The sequence below is a fragment of the Schistocerca nitens genome, chromosome 8 (genome assembly GCF_023898315.1).
Source record: "Schistocerca nitens isolate TAMUIC-IGC-003100 chromosome 8, iqSchNite1.1, whole genome shotgun sequence".
NCBI lineage: Eukaryota > Metazoa > Arthropoda > Insecta > Orthoptera > Acrididae > Schistocerca > Schistocerca nitens.
This window is the reverse complement of record NC_064621.1, coordinates 634,997,931-635,023,735: the sequence shown is the minus strand read 5'-3', so window position 1 is coordinate 635,023,735 and position 25,805 is coordinate 634,997,931. Positions and strand designations below refer to the sequence as shown.

The following is a 25,805-nucleotide window of genomic DNA, read 5'->3' as shown; positions in this document are numbered from 1 at the left end:
CGTGATTTCCCTAAATCGCTTCAGGCAAATGCCGGGATGGTTCCTTCGAAAGGGCACGGCCGATTTCCTTCCCCATCCTTCCCTCACCCGAACTTGCGCTCCGTCTCTAATGACCTCGTTGTCGACGGGACGTTAAACACTAATTTCCTCCTCCTCCTATACTACATTTAGAAATTAAAAATTGCAGAAGTGCAGATGAAAAAACACACGTGCTCTGTTAATATTCCTACATGATAAGTACAACAATAATTATAAATTACAGTAAGGGAGCTTTTAAATTATGAGTGCTATGAGAAATGGGCGTGAGAGAAAGGGGTGGAGGATGGAGGGAAAGAGGAATGTGGTAAGACACAGTTAATGAATATAGGGCAAGAGAAGGTGACATGGCTCATAGAGAAAGGCACTTAACTGGGAGAAGATAGTAGCATTGGCTTCACTATTTAACAGAGGACAAGTTGGCCATACATGTTAATTTTTGGGAAAATTGTGACAAAAGGAAATGCCTTAACTTCTTCTTTAAAGTATTGGGGCATTGAATTGTGTGCAATGTGTAGCGCAGCATGTTCCAGAGGCATGCAGCAGTGACAGTGAAGGAGTCTGCAAATGTAATGTTTTATGATGAGCACAGCTAGGATACTAGGTAAGTGGGACCTTCTGTTTCAGTTATGATGAGATGAAAGGTGTTAGACCTTGATGTGAGGTACATGGTTGATTGTGCAATGAGGAGCCAGTGAAGTACACTTAGCATATGGTAGTCACATAACTCATCTGGCAACAATGACCATAACTAGGTGTTTGAGATACTGACATGATCATATCTATGAATGTTGCTGAGTAAAGCACACAAGCGTTGAAGGTGAGTTCTAACTGTCTTGTGTTTTCGCTACTCGTGCCATGTTGCATTACATCATGCTAGTGGAGGTTTGGTAAAATGAGCGTTTGCACGGATTTACATTTAATATACTGTGGAAATATGTTTCAAAACTTTTTAAGGGCATAAAGGCAAGCAGAAATCTTCCAGCACATGGCAACAGTACTCGCTGCCCAGATGAGACATTCATCCAGTTTTCATTGCAGTTACATTTGTTGATCAGTCTTTCAATTGTTCTTTATTTGTATCTCAGAACTGTGCCCAGTGTAAAACCAATTTATAACTGTTAATGATAGGTATACTAAATTTGTAATGCTGTGTTCATATATAATTGATATGAAAATTCATTTTTATGGCATTATGTGCCTTTGGATTAATAGGCTGGTAAATCATATTTTATGTAGTTCTTTTTAAGTAAATGCAACCAAAATTAATCATTAATGCATTCAAATAACTATATAAAGTATTACATCATTTAGAAAGAAAAAGCCATTTGCATGTAAGCAGAAGACAAGTGAATGTGATTTTTTACTGCAGTTTTTGTTGCGACTCTGTAATGACAAAAGCAAATCTTATTTTGAGTTATTCGCTTTGGAATAAAATGAAAGAAATTCTTTTTGACACATTTTCTTCTTGTAATGACCTCCATTCTGCTGCATGTCAGCTGCTCTTGCATCTTTCCACACACTGCACGCACTAATTCCACCGTGGTGGGAACAATGCTTGTTCCACTGTGCGACCATGCATTCTGCGCAGCTTTACATGTTGCTGTGTGCTTGCACACCCGAGGCCTTTCTCTTTAGTTACCTGCAGACCATGTGGAGGACTGCAGAACAATGTTTTGTGATGTACATTAAGATATTTTGAATTTCTGTGAGCAACAACTGAAAATATTGCACCTTCATATTGAATAAGTTTACATCTGCCAGTAAGTTACCTGGATTTCTGTCTCACAGAAATTTTCCCTCAATTCTTTGCCTAGGTATTCCATGATGAAGTCCATAGATTTTGTTTTTTGACAAAGAGCTACTTGCCACTAATGTCGGAGCAACTTTTCATCGAGAAGCTGATGAATTTACTGCTAAAGTTGAAGTTGAATATGCGTCTCCTTAAGGCATTTCCCCCTCTACATTTGAATGCTCCATGCTGTTTCAATTTAGCGTGTAATATTGCTTCTCATTGCTCCCAGTCCATGATACATGTACATGGTATTAATCTTGTTTGAGAAGACAAGTTTGGATTTAAGACTCTGCAGTGACTGAAAAGTTATTATGTCCCATCCAGCCTGACTGTATTTATACACTTTATATTTTTTCTTGTGAGAGTATCGCCCTTCTATGGCACAGGGAAGTATGTCCTGTCTGTTTTCATGATTTTTATTCTGCTTCAAAGCAATTATGGACACTTTGTTAGTAACTTCACACATGCTGTAACAGTTCTGGCGAAGTGAAGAGGCGAAGTGGTACATTGTAACACATGAAGACTTAAGGAAACCAGTATCAATAATGGCATGAGGCGAATGCTGAGAGTAGGAGAATTTGGTGATACTACAAAGTAAACCACAAGAGACTGAAAGAAGAAATTAACTTCATCCGTCTTTAAGAGTAATCATACAGAATAATTTAAGAACTATTAAGAAAACATTCTTATGTTTGAAAAATTTGTTGGAATAGTAATTCATAACAGTCAAGACAAAGACTGTGATACCAATGTGTTTGTAAACCATGGAAATGTGATTATTGTCTCATATTCACAATTATATGCTCTAACAGGAAATAACTGAAAATGTATAGACCTTCCTGACACAGGAAAGGTGTAGTATAGTGCATGCAGCAGCAGTACGTGAAAGAGACTAAAACAAGGAATAAAAGGTGGTGTTTCAATTATGTAGTCCATTAGGTACCTGTTTTATGCAGTGGAAAAAGATAATTACTATCCACAACAAGAAAGTATTTTCATAATCAAGGTGGTATCGAGAAGTTCGTGAAGTATATTAATTAAAATAATGTCTTACTTAGATCTTATTTTGCACCATCGTCCTCAGAATGGCCACCTTGGAAGTGAATATATGCCTCCCAACATTTTGCCTCTTTTGAAATGCATTCTGGACATCTTTTATTGATATGATGTTTTGAACATTTCACAATTCCACTTTAATTTCTTCCATTGTATCAAATCTTTGCCTCTTCAACTTATTTTGATCTTGGATAAGAAGAAGTAGTCATCTGGTTTTTGTCAAAACTTTCTGAATAATGTAGCTTGTATGTGGTCAGGCATTGTCATGGTGGAGTACATCATCATTTGTATGCCACTCTGTGGAAGTATTATCCTCTTGTCCTCTCTCAAACTTAGCAGCATCGTGATAGAACTCTTTAGTTATCATTTCATAAACCCTTTGTGAACAACCCAATATGTGTGTGTGTGTGTGTGTGTGTGTGTGTGTGTGTGTGTGTGTGTGTGTGTCAACAAGGGCGTAATTTTACTCTTGACTTACTGGCTTATTGAGCTCTTTTTGACTGAGGTGAAGGATGACTATTGCAGTAACATTTGAAAGAAAGTTTGAATTATCTTGATGTAGTTCAAGTTCCCTGTTCCCTGCAGACTTCCATGTGATGTTGCTTCTGATCATCTTGCAACAGTTATGGCAGAAATTTCACTGCAGTGCTTCTCATCGTCGATTAGTCTGACAGAATATGTTCGTATGTACCTTAACTTATTCCCAAAGTGTTGCAGAGGTCTTTGAAGGTCCGTCTATGATTCTGGAGACTCGGATGCTTCCCTTTCTGAACATTTTCTAGTCTTCCAGTTGAAGGTCAGCTGGAATGGTCATCATAGTAAGCCAAATTTTGTTCATTTATGGAAGTTTGCTCACCGACAACTAACCAAAACTCTCATCTTACAGCCACTTGCCATACTGATTCAAGAATGATGTATGGGAAGACACCTAGCAGTATTTCAGTGCATTTGTAAGCATTTGTGCACAAAATTCAAACTTCGAGTACTTTTGGATACCATTTCATATTCATACGAATACCTCCATAAGTGTCCTAATCTACTGTGTCTTCTCGTAAAATATTTCTTTACATGAGGTCCATCATAGAGGCATCTGAACCCTTTTCCTATCTAACTGACATACTGATAAAACCACCAGTCTTTTTACTATGGCAATGTTGCTTTTCTTCTTGCAGTGCTCATTTAAATTCCCTGAGCATATCTGCAGCTATCTTTTGTAGGCTAAATGAACCAATACAAACCTGACCATGTCTTTCATATCCATCAACTCATTTGTTCTGACCATATTGGTGAGAACTCCAAACCCTTCAAGAGCACTATATAGTAGGTCGTTGTGACCCCTGTAAAGATTTTCATAAATCGCAGATATTAATTTCTGTTCTGTTATTTTTTTGCTATGTTACCTCTAGATATTCACTTTATGTCTGAAAATGTAATGTTCAATACTAATACTGAAATCAAATATTACACAATTTATTCTTTTAATTTTTTTATAACAGTTGTATTTCATTAAGGGTGAAATGCTATTAACCAATATCCACAGTGATGACCTTGGTATAAACAACATAGGCAGCAAACATTACTATCCACTTTGCATGATTGACTTATAAATTTTTTGTATGTACTGAGAACATCCTCATATTATGTTTCATTGGACCACATCTCTCATTTCAATGGTTTTTCATGAACGTATTCAGTGAAGAGTAACATGCTGGATTGTACCTGGTAACAGTTCTCTGATTCAATCGTGTGTGAGGAGATCTGTGTTATTACTTAAGTACTGCTTAGAAATGCAAAAAGAAGGGATAATTTGTCACCCTCTGCCCACAATTTTCGTAGTGTCATATTTGAAAAGATCAAAGGAGTATTGCACAAGTGTTGAGAGATCAAAATAGGAGCTGCCTCTATATCGTGTTTTGAAATTGTTGAATAAACAAATAAATATAAGTGACAGAGAAATTTGTAACAATAACGGAAATTTGTGGATGGATCAGTATGTAAAGTAAAGCAAAGACACCACTCACCTTTAGCTGACTGTTGTGTGGCACGTAGACACATGTTACAGAACACGGTACTAAGATTGATGTAACGCACAAAGGCACTCATGTGCATTCGGGTGTTTGTGTGGTTGTGTGTGTGAATCTGTCTACTTTATGCTAAAAGAAGAGTCAGAGACTGCAAGCTAGTGAATACTGTGTACTGTTATGTGTGTCTATGTGCCACACACTACATCTACGCTGTTTCAAAATATATACAGATAGTATGTTAAAAGATAGCTTATTTGTGTCTTGTATCATTTACTTCACAAATACATAGTAACATTGTACTTTTTGTATTGTGTGTGTCGTTTATGAACAGATTTGGCACAAAGAGCCATTATAAAACAATGGAAAATTTTGTTGACAATTTTGAAAACACTGTTGAACTGAAAGCAAAAGGGCGGGAGGATCAAAGAAATCACTATATCTTGAAACAGGAAGAAATTTAAGTTATTCATAATCTTGACTAAAGTTTGCAATGGGAGGGTGGGGTAGGGACAAGAGTCCACTAGTTGTGTTATTGTTCTGTTTAGTTTTAAGACTCTTGAAAGGGCAGTGGAGTGGATTGCAGGATTGCATTGAATCCACGAGAAAATTCAAACACCAATATTTTGAGACTTGTGATGTGAGCTTTGATAGACAGTGGAGAGCTATTAAAGACCTGGGAAAAATGTACATGGATAAGACAACTTTGCTTGGATGGGGTTTATTTTGTCTTTGCAGTAAATTTTAAGTGATGTTAATATCAAAGAAAACTACTAGGTCAGAAAGAAGCTCACACTTGAAAGACAAAGAAACTAGTATGTGTAGGTGAGAGGGAGGAATTACTAAATGTGCATCCTGTTGTACATTGCCAGAACAAAATTTGCCAAAATCATTCATATCACTTCAAACTGTAATTATCTTTGGCATATTCTCACGTGTTTTAAACATGTGACTGGAACCAGAATGAGAATGCTACACATTTTATAGTCAACTTTGCTCAAGTCTCTCTGTTTCATAAACTAAATTTCCTCAAGAAGATTGAATGTGTGTTACATTGCTAGGTGTTTAATTAAATATATAATTAAGTGTTGAAGGAGTAAAGAAACATTTTGTTTGTGGCACCACATGCTGCCTAGAATGCATTGGTTAAGTTATTGCACACTGAGAATTAATTTCACTTGCTTTTATGATGAACAGGCCCTGCCTACATCATATTTGAGAGACCACATAAAGATTCATTGGATACCGCACTGAAGATACGTTTTAGAACAGCTGTCAAGTACCAGATTAATGTTACCAATTTAGTGGCTGGTTGCTATTGAATAACTTATCTTGCCATAAAACTATGTTATCCCCAAAATTTCATCTGCTGGCAAATTAGTTGTATACATTTAAAAAAAATCAAGATCAGTCTGAAAGTTACATAACCCCTTGCTATTTGTCCCACTAAGGTATACTCAAACACTGTTTTTATGTAAGTACTTACAAATAAAAAGTGAAGAAAACCTGGAACTTGTGAGCTCATGTTTCTCTGAGGAAACTCTGTGGCCAACTGCCACACTGTGAAACTTTCACTCATCTTGATGTGATGCGCTCTGTTGCTCACTTTTCCTGTGATGTTTATCACTTAAGTGAAGTGCCAGGCTCATTTTTCTTGCTGTAAGAGCACTGACCTGAAATATTCCAAATTTGTTGACAGTAAGGAGCTTCTCCGCAGGCACATATTTCCTGCTGTACCTCATACCATTCAGCCAGTGATTTGGGATGCTGGGAGACAATGCATGTTTTGATGAACTACTGAGGTTTATTCTGTCTAAATCTTTGTGAAAATTTCATTTTTTTATCAGTACCTGAGTTATATGAATGCTGATTAATAATAATAAACAGGATGATAAAGTAAACTTTTTTTAGTTTTTCACTGACACATAAATAAAGCAATGGGTCGAAATGTATCACAGAAATGTTAATAAATATACAATCTCCTTAGGTATTTCCTTTTATTATGTGAAAAATATTTTGAACATGTGTACACTAATTTTGGTTGAATTGTACGGCATTGGGAAACTATTTGGAATGGAAAAGTTGCAGTGTGATATAGTAACTATGCTTTTAACAACATGAAATTTGCATGCTACTGCAGGATGCAAGGACATGAACACTGTAGTTTCCTTTCCACTTATTGGTGTCTGCCATTTACTACTTTCGTGATTAAATTAGCTGAATGATAAGAAGAAAGAAAGAAGATTAGTGGCAATGAGGTTATTAGAGATAGATTGAATGATAAGAATTTCACAATATGTGCTTTGATCACACTCACTTTTGTGTTGTTAATTTCCAATGTTGTTGACAAACTCAATCCAAAGGTGGTTCTCCGGCTGAACTTTATGAATAATGCTCATATACTCCATGCTTTGCATATTTTACTCATGACTATGAAGCTATAGAGAAGCAAATATAATCTGGTTAATTTGAACAAATTGAGTGATATATTTCAGCAGACTGACCAGGCTAGAAGTTGTTGAAAACCTGATATCAGTGATCTGAGTTTGCATTATTTCACAGCGTCGCTGCCTGGGACCACGGCTGCTCATCAGCTGGTAGTCTCTATTCGACAGAAATGTACCCCTGAGGATGTTCTGAATGTACTAAAGGATCTGCCAAATCCATGCCCAGAAGAAGATAGCGAATCGAGATTTAATCCTCTGAAGATTGATGTCTTTGTGCAAACATTACTTAATCTGGGCTCGAAGAGTTTCTCACATTCATTTGCTGCCCTGTCAAAATTTCATAATGTATTTAAGGTAAATAATTGTTTACTGGTTCTTTTTTCCCTTTCAGAAGTATTCATGTCGTATCAAAGAGGAGAAAATACGCCATGTTTTATGAATGGACACATTTGCCAATGTATTTACAACTTTTTATTTGATACTATATAATTGAAAATATTTTCAGAAAAAATGTTATGGAACCCAAACTTACAGATGAATTGATAAGAAATTGTTTAAAATTTGTTTGGTAAACTGGTAGAAAAGATTTTTCTGCAAAATGTGAATCAGCCTCATTACTCAAGCACTGCTTAATATATTCTGTTCAAAATAGCTATCAAGATGATATCAAACAATTCCTGTGTAGTAAATAATAATCTATTTTGAAATTTCAGCAAAAATTATCAAAAAGTAAAAGGAGTTTCAATAGCTTTCCATCCTGTTGCATCTAAATTGGCCTAGAGTGGTGTAAAATTTTATGTTATAATCTTCTACAAGTTCTTTTTCTCTATGTATTCTTTCCACTGTTCCTGACGGTGACAAAATTCCTGGCATTTTAAACTTGAAATTCTGTAATATTCTTTGTGCTGGTGCTGTTGTATGTTGTAATTACCACATAACTAGTGTTCTGTGCTTATCTTTTATCTTACAAAGGTAAGACAAGCTCTCTCATAAAAGGAAGTATAATTCAGAGAACCAATTGAAATTGGAGGGAGTGAAATATTGGAGCCTAGGTAAGTTTAAGAATACTGACACTTTGAGCAGTTACTCTTGTTGACAACAGGTGATGTGTAAAAGAAGCAGTAGAGAAGTTATTGATATTGAGCAAGGCAAAAAGGAGGCAGCCATGGATATTGATAATAATAAACAAATAATGATAATGAAAAATATCGAAAGGAAACGGCAAGATTAGAGGCACTCAAATGAAATTAGCCAAAGTGTATAAAAATCAAAAAGAATTGATGTAGGATGGATGTATGTGAACATCGAAACGGGGTAATACAGATGCTGCACATGTATTAATAACGAGTCATTAGGGAGCACACTGGTAAGAGTCAGAAAAATGAAATTGAGTAATGGAAGCAGAAAATTAGGTGATGGGTGGGAACAATGCTTAGAGAAGCTTAGAATAAGTTAGGTGAATTAAAAATGAAAACACAGTGCAAGAGGATAATAGGGAAGAGACAGTGCAAGCAGATAATAGGGAAGATGTAGTGCTGTTCTCTGAACTTCAAAATGATTTTCAGAATCTTGAAAGAATCAAATGTTCAGGTATTTGTGAACAAATAGTGAACTCTTGCAGGCATCAGACCTAAAAGCAGGGCAAAAACTAGAAAAGCTCGTGAATAAAATTTAGGATTCTAGTGAAATTCTATTAGAATTTGGAAATAATGTAATAATTACACTTTAGAAGATGCAAGAGTTGACATATATTAATATTATTGCACGCTCAGTCTAATACAGGATGGTGCAGGGAAATGGAAAATTTTGAACATTACTGTTCTCTACACTGTAGTGCCGGCAGATGTTTGGAACCAGTGTGTAGTAGTTGTGAACACATTGCCATTTAGTAACCATGCAGCGGTTGAGTGATGGTTTCTGTGAGAGTGTTTTACATGCAGAATGATGGTGTGATTGCTGTGCAAAGGGTATTTCAACAGCATTACCAGTTAGGATGTCACAGATGTGCCCATGTACTCATGCACTTGCAACATGGGTATGTATTTTGAAGACACTGGTTCAGCCTTGAAAAAGGAGTCACCTGGTGTGATTTGTGAATGATACTTACCCCAGAGAATATTGCAGCTGTTCGAGTTTCCACCAAGAGGAGCCCTCACTACTCCATTTAACAATAAGCATCTGCACTAGAGACTAGGTGCCATATCATATGAAGAATACTTCACAAATTAAAGTTGCACCTGTGTAAGTTACAAATTGTACAGCAATTAAATCCACAGGACCCTGTGTCGTATAGGGAGTTAAGCGAATGGGTGTTGGCTAAACTCAAAGAGGACACTAATTTTCATAATCTACTGTTGTCAGATGAAGCATCCTTCCATCTTAACAGATATGTTAACTTTAGTATCCCCACCAGCGGACATCACAATGGAGGCATAAGAGCTGGTATGGGTAATGCAGCAGGAGACTGCAGAAACCTGCCAGCAAGGACACACGACACATAGGATGGACAGATCTGTGGGCGAAGGATTTTATGTGCTAAACTTTGTTCGTGGAATACATTGGTTTTAAGATATTCCCACAGGAAGAAATCACACGCACTAAGATCAGAGGATCTTGCAGGCCAAGGGATGTGACCATTATGTGAAATGATGCACTTACCACACAATTCGTGAACAGCTCCCATGGACTGTTGAGCAATTCATGGCACAGCTCCATACATCTGAACACGTGTTTTCAGTGTTAAGATCAAGCTGTCTCAATGTAACGAATTTTTCAAGCATATCAACATAGTGTGCGGACATTACTGTTGTTGTAGTGCCATCCTCGCGTTCAAAAAAATAGCAGTACGCCATGTGGGCCATTGCTTACCTGGATTTCAGCCACGGCCACCCTCACGTAGCGAATCGTGCTGAGTGTTTAGCCATTAGCTGTCCATGCCAGTTGCGTTCTCGAGTTCTCCATTGCTCATTTCGACACAGATTCGGACGCTCTGCTTCCTGTAGATCAACTCACATGGCTAGTTCATTTCCCTTGCATGGGGTTCTGTTCCCTGGCTATTATCAAATCACTGTTGGCCCGTGAAGTATCCTTACTGACTGTGTAGTGAAGTGGCATTGTCACCCCTGTATAGATACTAAATTAATAAATCATATTTCTGCTACAGAACACGGGAAAATCCTTGTGAGTTTAATAAGCGTCCATTACATATTGCCAAGACGACTGTGTGGTCTGCCATATCGTGTCATGGTGTCATTGGCCCTTACATTTTTGAATGTGAGGATGGCAACACAACAACAGTAACATCCAGTTGCTGTTTGGTATGCTTGAAACATTCATTACACTGCTTGAGCTTAGCATCAAAAACACTTGTGTTCAAATGAATGAAGCTGTGCCACGTATTCCTCAACAGTTAATGGAAGATGTTCACGAATTGTGTGGAAAGTGCATAATTTCACATAGTGGTGACATTCGATGGCCTGCGAGATCCTCTGATCTTAGTGCGTGTGATGTCTTCCTACAGGGACATTGTAAAGTACACACACACTGCAACTGTCCGTGAACTGAACCAGAAGATTCAAGACAAAATCACTGTCATTCCCTGAGGGATGCCACACTGAGCATTCTGCAGTTTCCATAATGGGCTGTTATAAGTTGAATGCCAAAAGGGAGCTTATCTTTAAGAACAGAGACAGTTTGTAATGAAAACATAAATGGCATACTTTATACATGCACTTTCACCAGTAAAAAGTATTTTTCCTGTGTTTGTTTGTGCCAATTACATTACTTCAAAATTTCCATTTTCCCTGTGCCACCCTGTACTACAAGTACAAAAAATTCTTAAATTCTCTTCCAAAATGGAAGAGAAAATTGAAAGTGGGTTAGGAGAGGGCAGGTTTAATTTTAGAAGTAGGGGCAGTCGATGAAAAATTTTAGTCCTCCAGCTACTAGTAGATGACAGATTTAAGAAAAATAGGGAAACATAGTTTGCGGATAAATTTGGAGAAGGGTTTTTATAATGGGGATTGAAGTAAAATGTTTTCCATTCTTAGGCAGTGCGCTATAAACTACACGGATAGAATGGTAATCCATTTTCTTTTTATGTGAACCAAACTGAAATAGTCGATATTGACGGAAGTGTGCCAAAGGTCAGAATCGGGGAAGGTATAATGGAGGACTTCTCATTGTTTTGCTGATATTTAATTTTTACATTTTACAGTGAGGAAACTAATGGTTTATCATGCATTGCAGGAGTTGTCTGTCGTGGGCAAAAAATTGCTTTATGGCGATTGTAAACAGTGGTTGCCAAAGTTATCAAGAATTAGCTGGCTGCTTAATGAAATAGAAAGTGTGGTCGTTGTCAGCTACAGTATGCACGTAAGCAAAAACAAAACTATGAGGATGGTGTGCAGCAAGTGGACATACTCGATAGCTAAATTTTAAACTAGGGCTGCAATCTCTTGAAGTGATGAATTTTGCTATCTCAGAAATATAATATAAAGAAGGAAATGCAAGAAAGAAAGTAGCAATGATTTCACAAGGCAGAATGGTTGCTATAAAAATAAACAGCTGCCAACACATAAGAATATAAATTACTTAGTTTACTCGTACTGTGTTGAAGGGGCTTTAGGAGAAGGAAAACTTCTTAGCCCCAAGATTGCAATAAAACACAGTATTTAATAAAGGTAGCTTCCAAGTATTTTAGTATTCATTATTTGAGCCCATGCTAGATCTCTGGGGTGTCCTGTGAGTTATTCAAAGTTCCATCCATACTGGATTGCCTTTGTGTAGGTTAATGGATGAAGACAGATAGTTGGCTACATGACAATATTCCTAGGCATTGTTATCTATTAGTTTTTAAATTATATTCATATAATGAAATGAATGAGCTTTCGTAGGCTGTAATACGGGATCACATTTTGTTTGTTGTTCAGTATTATTTGGCTACAGATGTCCATGTGCTCAATCTAAGAAGCAAACTGTAACTGCTTTTGGTCGCTTTCTGTTGGCATGCCCCAAAGTAATTATGGGCCTGATATGGGTAATCACATTGCCTAATTTTTCCGTGCTCTAAGCATGGTGTCATGCTCCATGATAATATAATTTTAATATTAGTTGCACTAGCTCCAGACTTTGGGTTGAACACCACTTATTTTAATAAGTTCCTAAAAGTATTTTGGCTTTCATCTAAGTTCTTTTTATAATGTTGGCACTTGCTTAACTATGCTGTCATGCGAGTACTTGCAGTTTTGTAATGATATGATGTGTTTATTGTATATATGATGTATGGGATGTCTTAACTATGTTTTGTTTTGGAGAAATAATCAAGAAGTTTTTTGGCATTTCAGAACTTTTTATATTTGGAATCATGCTTGGTTTTAAATTACATATTTGACTTTTAATGGTAGAAACTATCCACTGCAGTGACACCTCTCATACTTGGTGGCAGTTCATCTCATGCATTGGCTGTTGACAGTCAGTTCTTGTGGCGCCCTAGTAGGCATGACATGTGGTCATATGGAAGCAATGTTGTGGTGATTTGTGTACATAGTAATTTTAACTTTTATTTTTGACATGCCAATACATCATTCATGTCATATGTTGTGCATCTGGAGATTTAATGCAAAGATTTTGTGTATATCTGGCACAAAATGTTTATCATAACCTGCATGAAGATATGTTGTCATTGATTCATCTATGGGTTAATTTGGCATTAGTTGTACAATAGGTTGTAACACCTTTTGTAATGTTATTACAGATCTGATAACGGTAACATAGTTATACCGAAACCATTCATCCACAATACAGTATTTATTGTGATCTTGGCTAAGAAGTTTTTCTTCTCCTAAGAAAAAAACTATAAATCTTGAGACCAGAAAAATATTCCTAAAAGCTATGTTTGAAGCACAGATGTGTATATGTGTGAAACATGGGGAGGGCAGTAATGAAATGACTAGGTACATTTGAAATGTGGTGTTACAGGAGCCTGTTAAAAAAAGAATGAAGTGTTTGGAAGTCAGTCAGAGTAAAAAAGTTGAATGATTGAATTGAGATCAGGTTAAAATGGTTTAGACATGTGAAGAGAATGGAAAAAACAATAGAAACCACGTCCAAGGGCAAGAGGGAGAGACAGAGTAAGATGAATTAAATTGATCAAGGCCAATTTAACACTTTGGAGATTGGCCACTTAGAAGAATGTTGAGCATAGGAAACTGGCCATTTATGCTAATGTTTAAAGTGATATTGGCACTATGTAATTGATCAATGGATTGAATATGCTCATCAAAAAGCCAGTTCCCTTAGAATCACCACTGTTCACATCAGAAAGTGCAACAATTTACAAAGTCTTCATGAATTTTTTAGAAGATTGTAACCTGCATATGTCATTGGATGTATTATCATGAAGGCCTGTACCCTGTACTATGTATATCTCTTCAATTTTGTTTTAGCTATCAGATTCATCACTTACATAATGTAATGCTGGCTAAATCACACAAACACCAAATGACAATTTAAAAACATAAGTATAGTAAATAATAAATAAATCAAAGAGAGAGAGTGGTTGGGCACAAATTGCGAGATGAGTCGTTCGTTGCTGAATACTGTTGTTGAAATGGTGGGAGGAAAAAATGACTGGGTCAGACCTAGGTATGAGTACATAGGCAAATCATTGATGATATAGGATTCAGCAGCTATCCTGAAATGAAGAGAATAGTTGGCAAGTGAATAGAATGGAAAACTGCATCAAACCAAGCTTAGGGTTGATGACCAAAACAACAACAACAATGTAAAGAGTAACATACAGTCATACAAACTTTTCTGTTGTTTATCATCATAACAGTGTTTCATTTAATTTACGTCCATTCTATGTTTTTCCAGTGCTAGCTCATTGTTTCATACAAATGTACCATGAGTATATGACGACCCTGAATGTATGAAGATCCCTTTTTAGGAGGCTCCTTGAGGAAATTGTTATTTTAACGTATTCTGGCTAATCAAAATTGGAGACTGTTTTATTGATATAAAGTATCTACCTAAAAAAAGTTAACATTATACCTATTCTAAACTTTTGCTGTTTATTGATTTCTGCATTTTCATAAAGCAAGGAGGAATAAAGTAAACAAGAAAGGTTTATGCTGATTTTTATCTTCACTTGGTTTCTGCTTACTATTGAAGTCAGTCATCTGTGGTATCACTATTTTTAATCATCATCATCACGACCACCACCATCACCATCCTGCTTCCAGACATGTTACCCAGCTGCTGTTCTCTGATTGACTCCATAGATCCAGCACCTGACATACTCTCTTTTGTTTCTATCATGCATGTGCCACTTTCTCATATATAGATATTTACCATCTCTGTCAGAAATGGTTATTATTGTTCAGTGTTTGTCCAGTTTTAAAGTAACTTCAATTCATATCACAAATGGCTTCAGGCAGACTGCAATTTAAATGTGGTAGAAGTTCATAAAAAGGCAGGGTATATGGTGTACATTCCCATGGTTGGCAGCACAGCAAAATTTGCTGACCCCTCACCACTCCCCTCCACACATGCATCCTACAAGGGGGGATCAAATATAAACAGTTTTTTTGTTCCTGAACATCAACAGTTGGCAGGACTGGCCCCGCACTTCTGCTATCCTTAGGTGGGACCATTAGAAGTGAGGAGAGCATGCTGTTAGATACTCGCCGCTGTTTCACCAGTAACACTCACAATGTCTGAGCAACAGGTGCATGCTCGTGAAGGAGTTACAGTGGTGGAAATTTGCCAAAGATTGACTGCACAGTTCGGTGATGAAACATTATTGAGGACGTATGTGTTTGCCTGGCATAAAATTTTCAAGGAAGGACTAGAACATGGGAAAAATCAGCAACACGCTCGCTGTTCTCAGACCAGCATTGCAGACAAAATCATTCATGCAGTTAAAGACATTATTGATGACGATCGATGGGCGAGAATATCAGAAATTGCACAAAAAGTCGGAATCAGTTATGGGAGCTGTCAAGCAATCATCACATACAACCTACAGTTCCGTAAAGTGTGTTCCAGATGGGTCCCTAAACTTTTGACCGAAAATCTGAAGTTGAGACGTTTGGAGGTCTGGCAGAGGCTTACAGCAAGGTTTGTGGTTGAAGGTGATGCATTTTTGAGTCGGATCGTCACCTGCAATGAAACATGGGTTCACCACTACATTCCAGAATCCAAACAAGCCAGTAAGGGGAGGCAGCACCAATGAAAGCCAGGATTCGACTGTCAACTGGTAAGGTTCTTTCAACCATTTTTTTTTTTTTTTTCCGATCAGCGAGGCATTTTGCTGATTGATTTTTTTGCACGAGTGACACACAATCAATACTGCTTACTACTGTGAACTGTTGAACAACAAAAGAGTTGCATATCGCCACAAAAGATGAGATCAGTCGATTCGACAGGTCATCTTCCTCCTGGACTACGTTTGATCATCCTTCTTACAGCCTGGACTTATCATCCTGCGATTTCCATTTATTCAGACCGCTTAAAGAACCTCAAGGAGGGCAACGATTTGAAGATGACGAGAGTGTGAAAGACTTTGTGCGCAACCGGCTGGTGACGTGACCCAGTTCTTTTTATGATGAGAGCATCAAAAAGCTGCCCATACGCTAGGACAAATGCTTTTCCAAAGCAGGAGACTATTTGGAAAAATAAATTATTATTGCCTTGAGTTTTTCAGTAAATGAATTTAAATAAAAAATAAAATCCCATTTATATTTGATCCGCCCTTGTACTTCTCAGACAAGCTGCTGTCACTGATTGTGTTCCAACCCTTATGAATTCCTCAAAATATTAATCTATTATACAACATAAAAATATGAAACTCAGTACCAATACTTTAATCTTGGAATATAAGATGACTGTATATTTTCCAGATAATTAATTTAGGAGAAAACTTCATCTCATAGTCAGGTAAATGTGGTATATTGTTTGGTGCTGCTCAATTTTTTAGTAGTATGATTGGTAATCTTGTGGATCTTGAGAAACAACTAATGTCTGTACAGCATTTAGACTGTTTATAAGATGATATGATTGTAATGGTGCAGAGTGTATAAAAAGGACATTAATGAACTTTGATTAGTTTCTTATTTGTTTCTTGAAATATCATTTTTAGGTCTCAGGAGTATGAAGAACCATAACATTAATGATTGTTTACCTAGTACAAAACCTCGACTCCAGGGCCATGGCTGACAGAAAAATAGAAGATAAAAATTCTTTATCTTAGGACATGAATAGTTCTTCTCTAATCATCAGAAAATCAAATCTCACCACCAGAATATACCTAATGCATCTCATAGGAACAGCAGCTGGCTTCCATACCTACATGGTATTAAGGCTAGTCAGATATTACCAGCTATGTTCACAACTGTGTGGCAGAAATGGGGCCATCATATAAATTGATTACACGGTTTTTTTTTATGGTGTTGCTCCACCACCAATACAATAATGAAAAACTAAAGGAATAGTTATTGTGAGGACAAGTAATAGATGTTTGCTGTCTGAAATGTGCATAAGGATCATGTTATCAATGTAATAGACTGTCGGTTTCTGAGGTTGTATTTGGTGATAACTGTTTTCTTAACTGTCTTTTCCCATACACCCACATGTTATGTTGTACATATGGAAGAATCTCAGGCAACAGTAGTTATTTGATACAGATAACACATGGCAACTGGCGAAGAAAATACTGATCTGACAGTGCCTAGTGGAATGTTTCATAACTATAAAACAACGGATTGTTGTATGTCACATCATGTTTGTGCACTCCCAAGTACACTGTGTACATATTTCTCTCAATTCATTACAGAAATGGATTTTCCAGAATGGAAAAGGTAAACAGTATGATCAAAGGCAGCCATTCCCCTGTAGCTGATTGATACATAGTGCATAAACATGTAATAACACAAATTTGTTTCCAGTTCAATCTCTCTATCTCTCTCTCTCTCTCTCTCTCTCTCTCTCTCTCTCTCTCTCTCTCTCTCACACACACACACACACACACACACACACACACACACACAAACACACAAAATATATGGACATCCTCTGTGCAGGGATGTGTGCTGGTTATATGAGTGTGAACATGTCAAATTAGAAAAGGCTAGTAGATTACCCAAGTTTGTGCCTTTCCTTGTTTTTGCTTGTTGTTTCTCATAGTTAAGTTGTTTAAATCACTTGTATCATTTTACACAACATATCATTTTTGTTTCAGGTTTTGGCAGACTCTGAAGCAGCTCAGATATGTATTCTGCGAAATATGTTTGATTTGTGGCAGAATCACCAACAGATGATGGTGGTTTTAATAGACAAGATGTTGAAGACACAAATAATTGAGTGTTCAGCTGTTGCTAACTGGATATTTTCAAAAGAAATGACAGGAGAATTCACAAAGTAAGACGATAACACTTTTTGGAGTGGTTATTATGTGTACTGTTGTTGTTGGCTTCATTTTAAAGACTAGTTCGACACAGCTCTCCCTCCGTGTCAATTTGTCCTGTGCAAGACTTTTGGTCTCTGAGTAACTACTGCAGTGTACATACGTTTGAACCTGCTTACTCTAATGAATCATTGGTCTCCCTCTAAAATCCCCGATCCACACACACACACACACACACACACACACACACACTTCCCTCCCCTCCATTATCACATTGACAATTGTTTGATGTCCTAGCAAGTGTCAACAACCTATGAGTGCAACGGTGGTTTTGTAGGCAGCAATCGATGTGGGCAATGCACAATCTAATATATTGGCTTGCCTTGTTGTTATCAAAGTGATTGGGTGATTGGTTGTGTATAAATGCTTTAAAGCCTGTATATTTAATACAGAATTAATCCTTCATGCTGTTAACTAAATAGCCAAGTCATGACGTAATCTTATTTTGCTGCTTTTGCTTTGGCCTTTGCCTTTGCCTCACATCTGCCCAGATTCGGAATGACTATATGCTCGGAAGTGTTACAGTTAATTTAAAGTGCAGCCAGATGCCCATCCCTTCCTGGGGAGATAATATGTGTACCCCAACAGTCTGTGTGTAGTGTTTTATCCATGGGGAAGTGTGTGAACATTTTCTAAATGTTTGTGAATCATATATCTTAGGTAGGACTTGGGTGCCAGCCCAATATTCACCTAGTCAGATGTGGGAAACTGTGTAAAAGTCACTTCTAGATGGCATACAGGTTCTCATCATTAATCCACTACATGGATTCAATCAGGAGCTGGCGCACCTACCCAAAACCTCAGAAACGTAGAACTAACATGCACGGCAGGTAGACAAATTAGCACATAAAACATACAAATAATTTTAAAAAAGGACTGGCTAAGTCCTGTAGGATTAATGATGTTGACAAATCCTGTGTGTTTAATTTTAAATCAAATAAATATTTATTAAGTAAAGTGTGTGTAGCTGCACAAAATCAAACAACAAAATGCAGTCAAATAATCTAAGCATAGTGAAAAGTTAAAGTATTTATTTAATTCATGTGGCTGCACAGCCACTCAACAAAAGCACTCTCACCAACACTGATCAGAGATCAAAGACACTGACAAAACACCACACACACTCTAACATTTGACATTAAATATTTTCTGTGACAATACAGACTACTGAATCCATATTAGACTCTTAAATAATGATTATAATTCCAGTTTAAAGCTAATTGCACACATGTAGAAGTTACTAGGTGAAGGTTAAAATTACCATAGTCATTTCGCGGCTTCTTACAAAAGTAATCTCACAGTTTTATACAAGTTACCAAAGTTCACTGAGCATACCTACATCTGATTTTTCAGTGTGGCAAAGCTTACGCAAAATTTATATACATTTTAATGACAAGATTATGTAAAGGATAGTTGCTACTCGCCATATAGTAGAGATAGTGAGTCACAGATAGGCACAACAGAAAGACTCAAAAAAGTAAGATTTTGGTAAGATTTTGGCCAAAGAGGTCTTCATTGGAATTAGAACACACACACACACACACACACACACACACACACACACAAAAGCAACTCGTATGCACATGACGACAGTCTCTGGCTGCCGAGGTCAATGAAATACTAAATTGTGGGTACTCATACACTAGGAGTAGGAGGTAAGGGTATGGGAAACTAATACTGTGTTTTGTATTACTTGTAACTGTAGAGGATTTATAATCTGTTGTAGTTAAAACAGTTTCAACTTTCGTAATATTTATCCTAAAATCATACTTACAATTTCAATCAACTTGTCTCATCGCCATGATGTTGTTTTTTTTTTTTACATGGTTTTTCTGTATCGGGTGCGAAAGGTCTGTGAAGTAAAATCTGCTTGCCAAAAGTTCTCTCGTCTGGGTTGCGAGGCAAAAATCAAAAGAATGAGAGAACACAAGCTCCGAGAGAAGTATTGTAATATACTCAAAAAATCTTTGATGAAATCCTTATTTATGTCCTTGACAATGCCAGGATAAGTTGAATGTTTAACAATTCACAATACAAGTCTTGAGGCCAGTTCTGATGTACTGCTCTTGTAGAGAAAGTTGTGACTGCACTTTGATGATCCTTGACTGCTGCTAATTGGGGCTACTTGACAATAGGGTAAGAACTGGATAAAGCTGCAGTCAGGCAGTCCTTTATCCATGTGGTGTCAATGGTGCCTCAGCTCAGGGGGTGCGGCACTCGTGCAGCCGGCGGTCAGGTGGCACCTGACGCTGTCGGACAACAGCAGAACCTCTAGTGCCAACCTCTGAACCCTGAGCAATTGCCCCCTGTGTGTTATCGACTGGCTACGGTACCACAGTCTATAACATAGTTTCATTGAAAATGTAGTTTTCATCTTTCATTTCACCCACTTCTGCCATTGTTTCATTATCACTCTTTAGTTGCCCTGTATGCTTGCCCCCTTCAGAATTTTGAATAATGTATTTCGTTATTAATAAATGAAATAAATTTTTTCTGAGTCTGCAATCGTGAATATTTTCTGAATAAAACTGTCAAGATTGCTTAATGTAAGCATTATTTATAACATCCAGAATGAGATTTTCACTCTACAGCGGAGTGTGCGCTGATATGAAACTTCCTGGCAGATTAAAACTGTGTGCCCGACCGAGACTCGAACTCGGGACCTTTGCCTTTCGCGGGCAAGTGCTCTCATTCTGGAAACATCCCTCAGGCTGTGGCTAAGCCATGTCTCCGCCATATCTTTTCTATCAGGAGTGCTAGTTCTGCAAGTTTCGCAGGAGAGCTTCTGTAAAGTTTGGAAGGTAGGAGACGAGGTACTGGCAGAAGTAAAGCTGTGAGTACTGGGCGTGAGTCGTGCTTCGGTAGCTCAGTTGGTAGAGCACTTGCCCGCGAAAGGCAAAGGTCCCGAGTTCGAGTCTCGGTCGGGCACAAAGTTTTAATCTGCCAGGAAGTTTCATATCAGCGCAAACTCCGCTGCAGAGTGAAAATCTCATTCTGGAAACATCCCCCAGGCTGTGGCTAAGCCATGTCTCCGCCATATCCTTTCTTTCAGGAGTGCTAGTTCTGCAAGTTCGCAGGAGAGCTTCTGTAAAGTTTGGAAGGTAGGAGACGAGGTACTGGCAGAAGTAAAGCTGTGAGTACCGGGCGTGAGTTGTGCTTCGGTAGCTCAGTTGGTAGAGCACTTGCCCGCGAAAGGCAAAGGTCCCGAGTTCGAGTCTCGGTCGGGCACACAGTTTTAATCTGCCAGGAAGTTTCATTATTTATAACATCGTTTCAGCTATTACCAACATCAGATCGAAACTCAGAACTTATATGACAAGAATTGGTTAATAATATCATTGACCATTCTTTCACAATCTACATGAGGTGTAGATTGCAACTTGAACCCAGATTTCCCACTTATCGCGAGCAGTTGCTTTACCATTAGGCGAATGGAGCACGTTTCATGGCCAATCGTGAACCGTGTATCTACAACCTGCACTCATACACCCATTATGTATATTCCTGTACTTGGCAGACATTTTAATGGAAAGTCACTACTTGCCTTGGGTCTGAAAGGAACAAGCAGTGTTGTGGGTACAGCCATTGTGAAATATGTGAACTGTATTTGAAGTTGAAGTTGTGAATGTGGACAATCATTAGCTGTATAATGGAATGACGACAGTGAAAATTTGTGCCAGACTGGGATTCGAACCCAGAATTCTCACTTACCATGAGTGGTCACTTTATAATTAGTAGCTATCCGAGCATGTTTCACGGGCAGACTCAAACTTCCGTATGATGTCAGCTGTGTGTCATCAAGCACTTGACTACTTCCAGACAACGCAGGCACTGCAATATCGTATTTACCTCCAATACTGAGCAAGTGACTGGGTGTTCGAGTGCAGGTTGTAACCCCTTGGGATAAGTGGGAAATCCAGGTTCAAGTCCTGGTGCGGCACAAATTTTCATTGTGGTCATTCCATTATACAGTTGATGTTTGTCCGTGTTTGCAGCTGCGAGTATATTTTGTGTATTTCACAATGGCTGTAGCTGCTGCAGTGCCTGTTCCTTCGGACATGCGTGTATCGTAATTCTAAAGAACACAGGCACTGCAATATTGTACTTGTTTTAAAAGTTCTGAATTTTGATTTGATAGTGGCAGTTGCCAAAATGATGTTCACTCTAGACGATTTTTTTCACAAAATAGTGCACTTTTGTCAGCATTGTCAAAACGTTTTCCTAAATCAACAAAAGCTATAAACAGAACTTTACCTTTCATCAGCCTATCTTTTAAGGTATGTCATATGATCAGTATTGGCTCTCATATTCCTGCATTTCTCTGAAACTGAAGCAGATTTTCCGCAAGATCAGCTCCTACCAGTTTTTCCATTTTTCTGTAAATAATTCGTCTCAGTATTTCACAACCAGTTCTTATTAAACTGGTGATTTGGTAATAGTCAGCACCTGCCTTTTTTCCAAGCTCTTAATTATTATATTCTTCTTGAAGTCTGAGAGTATTTCACCTGACTCATATGTCTCGCATACCAAGTGCAATTATTTACAGTGTAGGAAAAGATAGATTTGCTCCTTACCGTAAAGAAAACAAGATGCAGAGAGGTACAATTAAAAGCTTTCGGCCACAGCCTTCATCAGCAAAAAAAGAAGCGGAGAAACACACACCATTCATGCACACAAGCAAGCACACCTCATGCACACATGCTTGCCAACCCTAGCAGATCAGACCAGAATACAACTGTCACATGGGATGGCAGCAGTAGCCTGGAGGGGGGCAGGGAAGTGGAACGGATGGTAGTGTACAGATGGGAGGGACAGAGGGTGGACTGGCAGAGGATGGGAGACAAAAATGAGGAAGAGATGATAGGATAGTGAGGGTATAAATTGTTGGGTGGAGGATGTGGGGACAGTACGTTACCTTAGGATGACGTTGGAATAACTCAACCTACAGTAACATACTGTCCCCACACCCTCCACCCAACAGTTTACACTCCGTGTGTCCTGTCTTGTCCTTCCCATTTTTGTCTCCCAGCTTCTTTGTTTGCCGCCCTCAGACAATGCAACCACCCACCTTTCACTGCTCATCTCTTTTTCACTCCTCTTTTCTCCACTTCCCTGCCCCACAACCTTCTGATGCTACACCTGTTGGCATTCTATTCCCTGCACACTCCCCATCCATAGACTACTATCCCTTCCTCTTCCTCTTCCCCTTCCTCCCCCCCTCCAGATTACTGTTGCTGTCCCACGTGATAGTTGCATTCTGTCCTGAGCTGCCAGAGTTGACTGTCATGTGTGCATGAGTTGTGCTTGTTTGTGTGTTTGATGAAGGTTGTGGCTGAAAACTTCGTGTAAGGGTCTTTTAATTGTGGCTGTTTGCAACTAAACTTGTCTTCTTTACAGCAATTAGCAATTGTCTTTTCCTACATTGTTGAAATTCCTACATGGAGTTTCCATTATTTGATTTTGATGTGCAATCATTTGTTATGGCTGGCTTCCCTGAGGATCTCCGTAATTACACGGGAATGTCGTCTGCTCCAAGGGCCTTGTGTCCACTTAGCTTATTCAGTGCTCTGTCAAACTCTCCTTGCAGTATCATATCTCCCCTCTCATCTTTACTTAATTCTTCATCCATTTCTGTAATATTATCTCAGTGTTTGTTTCCCTCGTATAGACCTTCTATGTATATCTTCAAACTTCCCCTTTTTTTTTTGCAGTATTGCCTTGCCATCTGAACTTTTAATATTCATACAGTTTTGTATGTTCGAAACACGTAAAATAAATATAGCTGTACTTAGTGACAAAAATAAATAAAGTAAGTAGGCCTGTAATGAGTGAATTTTTGATGACCAACTGATGTCAGAATCATTGACTGTATCGTCAGGCAATATTAACTCTGTAAAGTTGCTGCTATGACCTTTTCACTGTTATCAGATCTTTTAACCGTCTGTGGATGTACTGAAGTCATGCACTAATCTTACCAAAATTGTATCCTAAAATTATCAGACAGTTCACAGTAATCCTGTTATTCCATAGTTAAGAAAATTTGGCTGTCTGCACTCACATGGCTGACTGGCATCATAATGGAGCCTTGAGCAGTGGTTGCAACTTTTCAGAATCAAATCACACGATACTGGATTCTTTTGACTCGGAAACCAGTGTGAGTAACACACACACACACACACACACACACACACACACAATATACTCGTGTCTTCGGCAACCGTAATGTTGATGGGTAGATGGCAGGAGAGTCAAGAAAACTGGCAGTAGGGACAGATGGGAAGATAAATGGGGTAAGAAGGAGTTAAAGAACTATTGTGAGAGAGACATGTGGCTCTCAGCTGCCATGGAGGAGCTGTAGACAACCAGAAGATATAGGACTTAGGCAGATTAGTGAAACAGGATGACCTGAGGATTCTATCAATATAGATGTAATCAAAAGTCTCAAAACCATCTAGTTGCTGCAGTGACAAAGTACATAGCTACAAAATATGAGAATGGACTACCTCTTACCTTGGCCTAATAGGTTAAGTAGAGGACAGTTGTAGAAAAGGCATGGAGATGTTTACTGAGCTGTCAACTTTGCATACTTTTTCAGCACAATCCTGCATTGGTATGTTTGTGCCACAAACAGGATTAGTGATAGTGCTGGTCTAAACTGGAAGTACTGGAACAGCAGGATAGGGGAAAGGGCAGAAAGCTGTGTAGTGGTACAAGTGAAAGAGAACTTATGTGAACTTCCATGGAGAGAGAACATGGTCATCAGTCAAACCACACAGAAGTAGAAGATCGAGGAAAAAGGAGGTACCCAAAAAATAAAGGCAAAAAGACAAAAATAACAAAAATGTATCAATAGTTCATACTGATCAGCTGCAATGTGTCATTTGTGCAGGAAACATAAATTGTTCTTTCATTTTTTTCCCCTGATGTACTTGCTTGAACCATCACTGTAAATTTGGAACAATTATAGGTTTTCATAAATGGAGTGTTAAGTTTGTCAGTGATTCCCTTTCTTCTCTTTTAATTTGACTGCTGTGTCATGTAATTTTCATTGAGGTTAGTTCTATTAGTTTGACAAGCAGAATGCCATGTCGATTATTGAACACACATGCATAGATCATGTAATAGCTTGGTTGTTGCCAACATTCCACCCATTAGTTTTCAGTATCCTGAGAGTGCTGCATTTGCTATGAATAAAATCAAGACAAAAATCTCGCCGTTGGCACTCTGGTTTACTTTCGGGAACCTCGAATTGCACTGTGGTCTTTCTGTAAGAACAGCACTCACTGTGCATTAGATCTTTTGTCAATCTTAGATTGAATCAAGTGTATCTCTTCTTTAACCATTAATATGGTAAAAATAACCACATATTTAAATTGTTGATGTTGTCTTCAGCCCAAAGACTGGTTTGATGCATCTCTCCTTGTTAGTCCTTTCTGTGCAAGCCCCTTCATCTCTGCATAACTACCACAACCTGTATCTGTTTGAATGTGCTTGCCATATTCAAGTCTTCATTTCTCTCTACAGTTTTTACCCCCACACTTATTTCCATTACAACATTGCTGCCTCCCATCCTTTAGTCAAGTTGCAATATAAATTTCTTTTCCTTCATGTTATTTCTGTGCCACCTGATTTGCTATTTGATCTACTACTCTAATATTCAACATTCTTCTTTATCATTTTCTTATTGTCTGGATTGCGTGTTGTCCATATTTCACTTCCATACGAGGCTACTCACCATACAAATACCTTCAGAAAAGACTTCCTTACACTTACATTTGTCACAATAAAGGATGACAGCCAAAACAGTTGCAGGATAAAAATTTATTAAAATTCTTGACCAAGGTTTCGGTACATATAAATATACATTCATCAGAAGTAAAGAATCCTGAACAGGAAGACACTTTCATTAGAAAAGCCTTAGCATCGGAAGTGATAAACACAAAAGCTTAAGTAACAGTGAAATTACCAGAGTAATACAGGCACAA

The 25,805-nt window shown here is 38.0% G+C and overlaps 1 protein-coding gene across 1 annotated transcript in view; it reads left to right on the top strand.

Moving 5' to 3' along the window:
* LOC126199332 (nuclear cap-binding protein subunit 1) overlaps positions 1–25,805 on the top strand; it is a 204,867-nt gene that overhangs the window by 143,687 nt on the left and 35,375 nt on the right. Inside the window, exons 12-13 of the mRNA XM_049936182.1 lie at positions 7,471–7,709; positions 17,596–17,774. Coding sequence (XP_049792139.1) covers positions 7,471–7,709; positions 17,596–17,774 — 418 coding nt within the window. The remainder of the gene's footprint in view (positions 1–7,470; positions 7,710–17,595; positions 17,775–25,805) is intronic.